This window comes from Eubalaena glacialis, chromosome 6 (genome assembly GCF_028564815.1).
Source record: "Eubalaena glacialis isolate mEubGla1 chromosome 6, mEubGla1.1.hap2.+ XY, whole genome shotgun sequence".
NCBI lineage: Eukaryota > Metazoa > Chordata > Mammalia > Artiodactyla > Balaenidae > Eubalaena > Eubalaena glacialis.
This window is the reverse complement of record NC_083721.1, coordinates 8313634-8325997: the sequence shown is the minus strand read 5'-3', so window position 1 is coordinate 8325997 and position 12364 is coordinate 8313634. Positions and strand designations below refer to the sequence as shown.

General features: G+C 37.1%; 1 protein-coding gene across 6 annotated transcripts in view; it reads left to right on the top strand.

Moving 5' to 3' along the window:
• The window catches only part of TTC3 (tetratricopeptide repeat domain 3), a 135558-nt gene that overhangs the window by 82097 nt on the left and 41097 nt on the right, over nucleotides 1–12364 (top strand). For all 6 annotated transcript variants that reach the window (XM_061193926.1, XM_061193930.1, XM_061193928.1 and 3 more), the window contains 2 exons: nucleotides 848–921; nucleotides 8498–8662. In XM_061193926.1, the coding sequence (XP_061049909.1) occupies nucleotides 848–921; nucleotides 8498–8662 (239 nt within the window). The remainder of the gene's footprint in view (nucleotides 1–847; nucleotides 922–8497; nucleotides 8663–12364) is intronic.

Sequence of the window (12364 nt, the reverse complement as noted above, 5' to 3'; positions counted from 1 at the left end):
GTTTAAGGTTCATGTCGTGTATAAGTAATTCTTGAAAGAGACTCTTTATCTTTATTGTCCTTTTTATTTTCTAGATATTTCCTAGTGAAATCATTGTCATAATGTAGGACTTTGTATGGCTGGTCATAGAGCAGTGTGACCAAGGCTGCTTTGGGATCAGGCAGACCTGGGTTCTTACCTTGGTTCTACCAATTGTTATTATTTTTATTATCTGTGCGACCTTGGGCAAGTTATTTGACTTCCGTGTGCCTTAGTGTCATTATCTGTATGACAAGACATGATACCTATTATTAATAACTAATAGAATTATTATCTAAAATATTCAAAATAAAGATACTGAATACTAATCATCATGACAGAATCTCAGAATTGAAAGGCTCCCTTCCTTCCTCTCTCCTAAAGCTCTGCTTCAGGCACATGAGATAACTAGGGCATTATTTTTAAGTTTTATGGTGGGTTCTTCGTGGCTCTCATGTATTTGGGGGATCAAATAGGGGGCAGGGGTTGAAAAAGTGAACAAATATTAGGGGAGGATGAGAGCAGCTTATAAGTTCCAATAAAACTTTTCTTTTTATCTTTGACTATATGTCTTTAGTTTATCTAAAATGAGAGTTTAAACAGTGATAATTTAAAAATTTTTAGAGCACTAGAAGCTACCTAAGTGTTAATATGTGCCTATTTTTGGCTGTTGAAAGTTTTATTACTGTATGTTCCTGTTCACAAGAAAATTTAGATCAGTCATATATATTGGCAATTTGTATGCATATTTATTTATGTAAGCATTCATCAGTTTTAGTGGTAATTTTAAGGTGGAAAATCCTTGTCATTTTTCTGTCTTTTAAACCAGCCTATGTTAGTTGGGTCTGGAACCACTTCAGTCGCACCAAATAATGAGACTGTCACTTCAGGTGAAGACCATAAGTAAGTACAGTCTGAAAATTTTTGATTTATTTGAACTTAAAAGTGGTATTAATTTAATGTACTTTAAACTTGTGTTTTATTTCCCCAACTTCTCTAAAGATGTGCATCTATTAATGACAATCTGATGTGACCCCTCATGGTTGAATTTATAGTGTGGCCTGTCAGTGTTAAGAATTCATATAAACTGCATTAAAATCACAGGGCTGATGACCTTCATTTGATAAGTTTGAGAACCTACTATGTGCAAGATACTGTGAGAAGATCCTAGAAAATATTCTTTAAAATGTTCAATGAAGAGAATGTCCTATTGATAATTACTAGGAAGATGTTTTGGAGGCTATAAATGATGTTGTGGTTTAACCTTAGATGTTAGTGATTTCCAGTGGTAGCTGGTTGTTGAAACTGAGTTTTCAAGAGACAAATAGACATAAGAAATAAAACTAGTGAGAAGCAGTGACCTTTTTATATCATACTCCTGTATGGACCAAAAACCCACAAAATTTTTTTCCCCCCAAATTTCTTTTTTTTTTAATTAAATTAAATTTATTTTTTAAGTTATATTATTACTATCCACTTCTTTTTTTGAATTTTATTTTACTTATTTTTTTAAACAGCAGGTTCTTATTAGTTACCCATTTTATACATATTAGTGTATACATGTCAATCCCAATCTCCCAATGCATCACACCACCACCCCCCTGCCACTTTACCCCCTTGGTGTGCATACGTTTGTTCTCTACATCTGTGTCTCAATTTCTGCCCTGCAAACCGGTTCATCTGTACCATTTTTCTAGGTTCCACATGTATGCATTAGTATACGATATTTGTTTTTCTCTTTCCGACTTACTTCACTCTGTATGACAGTCTCTAGATCCATCCACGTCTCTACAAATGACCCAAGTTTGCTCGTTTTTATGGCTGAGTAATATTCCATTGTATATACGTGCCATATTTCTTTATCCATTTATCTGTCGATGGACATTTAGGTTGCTTCCATGACCTGGCTATTGTAAATAGTGCTGCAGTGAACACTGGGGTGCATGTGTCTTTTTCAATTATGGTTTTCTCTGGGCATATGCCCAGTAGTGGGATTGCTGGGTCATATGGTAGTTCTATTTTTAGTTTTTTAAGGACCTCCATACTGTTCTCCATAGTGGCTGTATCAATTTACATTCCCACCAACAGTGCAAGAGGGTTCCCTTTTCTCCACACCCTCTCCAGCATTTGTTGTTTGTAGATTTTTGATGATGCCCATTCTGACTGGTGTGAGGTGATAACCTCATTGTACTTTTGAGTTGCATTTCTCTAATAATTAGTGATGTTGAGCAGCTTTTCATGTGCTTCTTGGCCATCTGTATGTCTTCTTTGGAGAAATGTCTGTTTAGGTCTTCTGCCCATTTTTGGATTGGGTTGTTTGTTTTTTTAATATTGAGCTGCATGAGCTGTTTATATATTTTGGAGCTTAATCCTTTGTCCGTTGATTCATTTGCAAATATTTTCTCCCATTCTGAGGATTGTCTTTTCGTCTTGTTTGTAGTTTCCTTTGCTTTGCAAAGGCTTTTAAGTTTCACTGGGTCCCATTTGTTTATTTTTATTTTTATTTCCATTACTCTAGGAGGTGGATCAAAAAAGATCTTGCTGTGATTTACATCAGAGTGTTCTTCCTATGTTTTCCTCTAAGAGTTTTATAGTGTCCAGTCTTACATTTAGGTCTCGAATCCATTATGAGTTTACTTCTATGTATGGTGTTAGGGAGTGTTCTAATTTCATTCTTTAACGTGTAGCTGTCCAGTTTTCCCAGCACCACTTATTGAAGAGGCTGTCTTTTCTGCATTGTATATCCTTGCCTCCTTTGTCATAGATTAGTTGCCCATAGGTGCATGGGTTTATCTCTGGGCTTTCTATCCTGTTCCATTGATCTATATTTCTGTTTTTGTGCCAGTACCATATTGTCTTGATTACTGTAGCTTTGTAGTATAGTCTGAAGTCAGGGAGTCTGATTCCTCCAGCTCCGTTTTTTTCCCTCACGACTGCTTTGGCTATTCGGAGTCTTTGGTGTCTCCATACAAATTTTAAGATTTTTTTGTTCTAGTTCTGTAAAAAATGCCATTGGTGATTTGATAGGGATTGCATTGAATCTGTAGATTGCTTTGGGTAGCATAGTCATTTTCACAATATTGATTCTTCCAATCCAAGAACATGGTATATCTCTCCATCTGCTGGTATCATCTTTAATTTCTTTCATCAATGTCTTATAGTTTTCTGCATACAGGTCTTTTGTCTCCCTAGGTAGGTTTATTCCTAGGTATTTTATTCTTTTTGTTGCAATGGTAAATGGGAGTGTTTCCTTAATTTCTCTTTCAGATTTTTCATCATTAGTGTATAGGAATGCAAGAGATTTCTGTGCATTAATTTTGTATCCTGCAACTTTACCAAATTCATTGATTAGCTCTAGTAGTTTTCTGGTGGCATCTTTAGGATTCTCTATGTATAGTGTCATGCCATCTGCAGACAGTGACAGTTTTACTTCTTCTTTTCCAATTTGTATTCCTTTTATTTCTTTTTCTTCTCTGATTGCCGTGGCTAGGACTTCCAAAACTATGTTGAAAAATAGTGGTGAGAGTGGACATCCTTGTCTTGTTCCTGATCTTAGAGGAAATGCTTTCAGTTTTTCACCATTGAGAATGGTGTTTGCTGTGGGTTTGTCATATATGGCCTTTATGTTGTTGAGGTAGGTTGCCTCTATGCCTGCTTTCTGGAGAGTTTTTATCATAAATGAGTGTTGAATTTTGTCAGAAGTTTTTTATGCGTCTATTGAGATCATATGGTTTTTCTTCTTCAATTTGTTAATATGGTGTATCACATTGATTGATTTGCGTGTGTTGAAGAATCCTTGCATCCCTGGGATAAATCCCACTTGATCATGGTGTATGATCCTTTGAGTGTGTTGTTGGATTGTGTTTGCTAGTATTTTGTTGAGGATTTTTGCATCTATATTCATCAGTGATATTGGTCTGTAATTTTCTTTTTTTGTAGTATCTTTGTCTGGTTTTCATATCAGGGTGATGGTGGCCTCATAGAATGAGTTTGGGAGTGTTCCTTCCTCTGCAATTTTTTGGAAGAGTTTGAGAAGGATGGGTGTTAGCTCTTCTCTGAATGTTTGATAGAATTCACCTGTGAAGCCATCTGGTCCTGGACTTTTGTTTGTTGGAAGATTTGTAATCACAGTTTCAATTTCATTACTTGTGATTGGTCTGTCCATATTTTCTATTTCTTCCCGGTTCAGTGTTGGAAGGTGATACCTTTCTTAGAATTGGTCCATTTCTTCCAGGTTGTCCATTTTATTGGCATGGAGTTGCCTGTAGTAGTCTCTTAGGATGCCTTGTATTTCTGTGGTGTCTGTTGTAACTTCTCCTTTTTCATTTCTAATTTTAATGATTTGAGTCCTCTCCCTCTTTTTCTTGATGAGTCTGGCTAATGGTTTATCAATTTTGTTTATCTTCTCAAAGAACCAGCTTTTAGTTTTATTGATCTTTGCTATTGTTTTCTTTGTTTCTGTTTCATTTATTTCTGCTCTGATCTTTATGATTTCTTTCCTTCTACTAACTTTGGGTTTTGTTTGTTCTTCTTTCTCTAGTTCTTTTAGGTGTAAGGTTAGATTGTTTATTTGAGATGTTTGTTGTTTCTTGAGTTAGGATTGTATTGCTATAAACTTCCCTCTTAGAACTGCTTTTGCTGCATCCCATTGGTTTTGGATCATTGTGTTTTCGTTGTCATTTGTCTCTAGGTATTTTCTGATTTCCTCTTTGATTTCTTCAGTGATCTCTTGGTTACTTAGTAACATATTGTTTAGCCTCCATGTGTTTGTGTTTTTTACATTTTTTTCCCTGTATTGATTTCTAATCTCATAGCATTGTGGTCAGAAAAGATGCTTGATATGATTTCAGTTTTCTTTTTTTTTATTTTATTTTATTTTTTTGGCTGTGTTGGGTCTTCGTTTCTGTGCAAGGGCTTTCTCCAGTTGCGGCGAGCGGGGGCTACTCTTCATCGCGGTGCGCGGGCCTCTCACTGTCGCGGCCTCTCCCATTGGGGAGCACAGGCTCCAGATGCGCAGGCTCAGTAGTTGTGGCTCATGGGCATAGCCGCTCCGTGGCATGTGGGATCTTCCCGGACCGGGGCACGAACCCGTGTCCCCTGCATTGGCAGGCGGACTCCCAACCACTGCGCCACCAGAGAAGCCCCCCGATTTCAGTTTTCTTAAATTTACTGAGGCTTGATTTGTGACCCAAGATGTGATCTATCCTGGAGAATGTTCCGTGTGCACTTGAGAAGAAAGTGTAATCTGCTGTTTTTGGATGGAATGTGCTATAAATATCAATTAAGTCTCTCTGGTCTGTTGTGTCATTTAAAGCTCGTGTTTCCTTATTAATTTTCTGTTTGGATGATCTGTCCATTGGTGTAAGTGAGGTGTTAAAGTCCCCCACTGTTATTGTGTTACAGTCGATTTCCTCTTTTATAGTTGTTAGCAGTTGCCTCATGTGTTGAGGTGCTCCTATGTTGGGTGCATATATATTTATAATTGTTATATCTTCTTCTTGGATTGATCCCTTGATCATTATGTAGTGTCCTTCCTTGTCTCTTGTAACATTCTTTATTTTAAAGTCTATTTTATCTGATGAGTATTGCTACTCCAGCTTTCTTCTGATTTCCATTTGCATGGAGTATCTTTTTCCATCCCCACTTTCAGTCTCTATGTGTCCCTAGGTCTGAAGTGGGTCTCTTGTAGACAGCATGTAATATGGGTCTTGTTTTTGTATCCATTCAGCAAGCCTGTGTCTTTTGGTTGGAGCATTTAATCCATTCACGTTTAAGGTAATTCTGGATATGTATGTTCCTATTACCATTTTCTTAATTGTTATGGGTTTGTTTTTGTAGGTCCTTTTCTTCTCTTGTGTTTCCCACTTAGAGAAGTTCCTTTAGCATTTGTTGTAGAGCTGTTTTGGTGGATTCTCTTAGCTTTTGCTTGTCTGTAAAGCTTTTGATTTCTCCATCGAATCTGAATGAGATCCTTGCCGGGTAGAGTAATCTTGGTTGTAGATTCTTCCCTTTCATCGTTTTAAATATATCATGCCACTCCCTTCTGGCTTGTAGAGTTTCTACTGAGAAATCAGCTGTTAACCTTATTGGGAGTTCCCTTGTATGTTGTTTGTCATTTTTCCCTTGCTGCTTTCAATAATTTTTCTTTGTCTTTAATTTTTGTCAATTTGACTACTATGTGTCTCGGCGTGTTTCTCCTTGGGTTTATCCTGCCTGGGACTCGCTGCGCTTCCTGGACTTGGGTGGCTATTTCCTTTCCCGTGTTAGGGAAGTTTTCAACTATAATCTCTTCAAATATTTTCTCGGGTCCTTTCTCTCTCTCTTCTCCTTCTGGGACCCCCATAATGTGAATGTTGTTGAGTTTAATGTTGTCCCAGAGGTCTCTTAGGCTATCTTTATTTCTTTTCATTCTTTTTTCTTTATTCTGTTCCGTGGCAGTGAATTCCACCATTCTGTCTTCCAGGTTGCTTATCCGTTCTTTTGCCTCAGTTATTCTGCTATTGATTCCTTCTAGTGTATTTGTCATTTCAGTTATTGTATTGTTCATCTCTGTTTGTTTGTTCTTTAATTCTTCTAGGTGTTTGTTCTTTAATTCTTCTAAGTCTTTGTTAAACATTTCTTGCATCTTCTTGATCTTTGCCTCCATTCTTTTTCCGAGGTCCTGGATCATCCTCACTATCATTATTCTGAATTCTTTTTCTGGAAGGTTGCCTGTCTCCACTTCATTTAGCTGTTTTCTGGGGTTTTATCTTGTTCCTTCATCTGGCACATAGTCCTCTGCCTTTTCATCTTGTCTATCTTTCTGTGAATGTGGTTTTTGTTCCACAGGCTGCAGGGTTGTAGTTCTTGTTTCTGCTGTCTGCCCTCTGGTGGATGAGGCTATCTAAGAGACTTGTGCAAGCTTCCTGATGGGAGGGACTGGTGATGGGTAGAGCTGGCTGTTGCTCTGGTGGGCAGAGCTCAGCAAAACTTTAATCTGCTTGTCTGGTGATGGGTGGGGCTGGCTTCCCTCCCTGTTGGTTGTTTGGCCTGAGGCAACCCAACACTGGAGCCTACCCGGGCTGTTTGGTGGGGCTAATGGTGGACTTCAGGAGGGCTCACGCCAAGGAGTACTTCCCAGAACTTCTGCTGCCAGTGTCCTTGTTCTCATGGTGAGACACAGCCACCCCCCGCCTCTGCAGGAGACCGTCCAACACTAGCAGGTAGGTCTGGTTCAGTCTCCTATGGGGTCACTGCTCCTTCCCCTGGGTCCCGATGTGCACACTACTTTGTGTGTGCCCTCCAAGAGTGGAGTCTCTGTTTCCCCCAGTCCTGTTGAAGTCCTGTAATCAAATCCTGCCAGCCTCAAAGTCTGATTCTCTAGGAATTCCTCCTCCCGTTGCCAGACCCCCAGGTTGGGAAGCCTGACGTGGGGCTCAGAACCTTCACTCCAGTAGATGGATTTCTGTGGTGTAAGTGTTCTCCAGTTTGTGAGTCACCCACCCAGCAGTTATGGGATTTGATTATATTGTGATTGCGCCCCTCGTACTGTCTCGTTGTGGCTTCTCCTTTGTCTTTGGATGTGGGGGATCTGTTTTGGTGAGTTCCAGTGTCTTCCTGTCGATGATTGTCCAGCAGCTAGTTGTGATTCCGGTGCTCTTGCAAGAGGGAGTGAGCGCACGTCCTACTCCGCCATCTTGAACCAATCTCTCTCTTCCCACACGTTTCTTAAATGAGTTGTAATAACAGTTGGCTTTGCACATTTCCATGGATTCTTTGAATGGAGGAATTGTTTTAAGTTAAAATAATAGTAGCCTATATTTTGATAGCACTTATGTGCCAGTCACTATTTTAAGAGCTTTTTATGTATAATTCATTTAATCCACTTTTCTTTCTAGGAGATAAGTAGTATTATTATATCCATTTTACAGATAAGGAAACTCAGACACAGTGTAGTTGAGTGTCCAAGGACACAAAGCTTGTACGTAGCAGAGCCAGAATTTAAATCAGCAGTCTGGTTTAGAGCCCACACTCAAACTATTACATCTTTTTAGAGTGCTAGAATCTTATACTGTTTTTTTAACAATCTTTTTATTTAAGTACCTTTTACCAGTCTCCATCTCACCTTAACTTAAATTGATAGCAGTTATAGTAAACTCTTTCATTTTTCTCTTTAACAGGTTACAATGAATGCAACATTGATTTTTTTTAAAAACCAGAATTTAAAAAAAATTTGCTCTTGGTAGCAAGAGTAAGTAATTAAAAGTACTCAGGTATCTTGTACCTTACTTAGTAGCCAGGTATCTTGTACCTTATTCAGTAGTCAGGTATCTCTTGACTGTAATTGTGGAAAGGTAACTGTTCTGCATTAAATTCTCTGGTAGTGTTTTTTTGCATCCTGAAGTTGAGTAATATGTTACTATCTTTATTTCAATTTAAATGTTATTCTGGGCCACCTGAAAGTTAATTATTCACAGAATTGTTTTTTTTTTTTTATCAGCAAACGCAATTCAAATTCTGCAGGCCCATTTGTAGTGCCCGACCATCTTCGTCACGATGTAGAAGAATTTGAAGCTCTGTATGAACAGCATAGTAATGAATATGTTGTCCGTAATAAGAAGCTGTGGGACATTAACCCAAAACAAAAATGTTCAACTCTATATGAGTAAGTAGTTTAACATTCCTACAAGTATTATACTGAGGCTGCCAGTTAAAGATCTTAAGTTGTTTACTTTGTGTCCCTTTATGTTTATTAAAGGAATCACTGATTGGCTCACAAATTCTGGGGAAGAAAAGTGTTTTTATGGCTTTTGTCATGTATTATACAAAGTTAATTGAGGATTTTTAACTATTACATTTAGAATCCTAATGATTATTAGTTTTGTCAGTTTGAGCTGCTAATGTAGATTCTGTCTATTTCCAAAACTGTCCTGGTATGTCCTGATAGGACTGATAAACAAAGTTTCCAGCCATAATCTTTTATCATGAATTCCAAAGTATATACATTTGACAAGGAATAGTATAATTATTTGACCTCATTGTCCTTATGTTGATGATGCAGTTGTTTGGCATCTCCTAAGTCCAGTGACAATTAATGTAGCTTGGTGAAGTATTACCCTTTTATTGGGGAAGGGATACCAGGATCTGGTTATTACTTCTGCTGAGATAGTTGTCCAGCTGTGATGGTATAGAACACATATAGAACCCTGTATCTCTGTATTGTATTGAAAACTTGACTTCCCAACATTTATCTAAGAAAAGAGAAACAGACTTTTCCTTTAAAGAAACTTTGGGCTGAATTACTTTTGGATTGAAAATATGAATGTGAAATTAACACTAGGGGACTTCCCTGGCGGTCCATGATTCAGCGCTTCTACTGCAGGGGGCACGGGTTCGATCCCTGGTCGGGGAACTCAGATCCTGTATGCCACATGGCATGGCCAAAAAAAAGAAAAAAGAAATTAACACTAAAGTCAGGTCTTTGTGGGGTGGATACAGTAGTGGAGTAAAGAGTTCAGGAAAATCTAGGAAACGTTTCCCTTTTTTTTTTTTTTTTTTAGCTTGGCATTAATAAGTTGTGCATGATGCCTTCCTTAGGAAAAGAAGTTGAGGGGCAAAGATCTGCAACAGAAAATTAATTTGAAAGCAAACTCCTGTCTCAGAAAAGAGGGGATATGAGTATACGTATAGCTGATTCACTTTGTTGTACAGTAGAAACTAACACAACATTGTAAAGCAACTATACTCCAATAAAAATTAATTAAAAAAAAAATGAACTCCTGGAAAACCCGTCACTCATCTATAATTTGGTTATTGTTACTTCTTCTATTTTTCTCAGTTGCCTTGTTCCTATTCAGTCTAGTTATATCCTCTTGGATCCCTTTTCATGGTTTTTCTTCAGAGTTGAAGTGCTGAGCAAATCATATTCTCAGAGAACTGGATGACAACCTGGAATCAGCTATAAAACTATACTAGTGTTTCTTAAAACATGCTGGACTTTGCTTCAAGCATCCAAAACTGAAGCTAAACTGTAGTTTTCAGGAGCTTGCTTCTTAAAGAATTTATTACCACTCTAAGTGGGAAGAAATTTAATAACTTTATGAGAAACCAATAAGCTGATTTGTTTGTGTATTTTGAGATAGAATTTATATCTTATAATAGGAGAAAGTCAAGAAGTTACAGGAAGTCATACCTCAAAACATAATTCTTTCCTTGAATTTTCAAAAGTAAGCATGTAATGATTGGCTTAAGAATGATTTTTTTAGTGGCCAATGGGTAAGAGAAAGAAAAATAAAACTATTGTATATGAAAAGAGTGTAGAGTAGAAACATATTAGACAAGAAGTCAAGAATACTGTGATAACTGCTGTTAACTTTTTCTTGATGTATTTCAATTTAAAGTAGGGGGTTGGACTGATTTTTTTTCAGTGACTTCCACCTTGTTCTAACATTTTATGATACCCATAGTTGAAGCAGAATAAATTTCAATAGGTGGCATTCTGTATTCAGTTTTTCCTAACACCTCTTTAGTAGTGTTAATTAGTCAAGATTTATTAACCACTTAAGGTTAAGCACTGGGGAAGATTTCAGAAAAAGTAGAAAATGTAGTTCTATCATGCAGCTTACAAGTAGCAGGAGCGCAGAATTGATCATTGGTTGAATCACAGTGTATTGCAAATAAAAATGACTTTGTGCAATAAGAATCGGTTTTTTTCTCCCTATCAGTCTTTGCCTACCAAAAAGAAAATGTGGTTCTTGCTTACTTGTCATGCTCTCTTCCAAGAAAGAGGGAACTGGGTCCTCATCCTTAATCTATTTCTTTAAAAAAAAGAAGAAAAAGGAATCATGAGCATATAGAAAACAGTGATTTTTCAAAGGGGCACAACCAGAATAGTAGGATGGGAATGCTTTTGGAAATATTTTTCCCATTCCTGTCCCTTGCCCCTGTTCTGACAGTGACATGCACTAGCCCTGTGACAGTCCATCAAGGACCGTTTAAGACACTAATGATCATCATTGAATTATGAAAATATATATACACATATTTGCAAATGGGAAAATATTTGCAAATCATATATCTGATAAGGGGCTAATATCCAAAATGTATGAAGAACTGATACAACTCGATAACAAAAAAACCAAACAGTCCAATTAAAAAATGGGCAGAAGACCTGAATAGCCATTTTCCCAAAGAAGACATACAGATGGCCAACAGGTACATGAAAAGATGTTCTGCATCATTAATCATTAGGGAAATGCAAATCAAAAACACAATAATGTAATAACCTACAATGGAAGGTAACCTGAAAAAAAAAAATATAACTGAATCACTTTGCTGTAAAACCTGAAACTAACACAATATGGTAAATCAACTATACTTCAGTTTAAAAATAAACACACAATAAGCTATCATCTCCATCTCATACCTGTTAGAATAGCTTTTATCAAAAAGACTAGAAATAACAAGTGTTGGCAAGGATGTGGAGAAAAGGGAACCTTTGTTCACTGTTGGTGGGAAGGTAAATTGGTATAGTCACTATGGAAAACAGTATGGAGGTTCCTTAAAAAATGAAAACATGTACATGTATATAATATAGCAACTATTGTTATCTGTGGTAAAATTAACTTTATTATTATTTTTATCACTCCCGTCAAGCACAGCATGGCCAGTCTTTGCCTCAGGTTCTGAAGTGTAAGAACATTGTCCCTATTAGAGTCTGGATTATGAAGAAATCATATTTGTGCTATCTTGGGCCCCATGTTTATCTACAGAGACTATTTTTCAAGGCTAGAAAAGCATATAAATAGAGTTAAAGTTCATTTTGTGTTGCATTTCAAATAATCACTATAAAAGTTTTATTCACAATGTGGTTATAATACTATTTTTCTTTGGGCTAGGGACCCTTGTTGAATTAAATTTTGTTCTGTTTGAATGTATGAAAAATTCCTTGCTATTTAGCCAGTGGAAAAAACATGGAGGCTCTATTTCTTTGAAAAAAAGGTGCATATCCTTTCAGACTTTTTATTTTATTTTTTTGGCCGCGCCGTGCGGCATGCGGGCTTTTAGTTCCCCGACCAGGGCTCAAACCCATGCCCCTTGCAGTGGAAGTGTGGAGTCTCAACCACTGGACCAGGGAAGTCTCCAGACTTTTAAAATGTTTATATGTATGAAATATATGTTTTGGACTTTATAAGCTGTTATTTAACTATACACTCAACTTTGTCATTTGCCCTTTTCACCTTAAAATGCATGGTGAGCATTTTTTTGTATCAAGTATTCTTCAGGAATCTGACTTTTATTACTCAGTAATCATCACCATATCTATATCATCATTCATGTTGCGAACTCTTGAAAAGCTCTTTGCTAA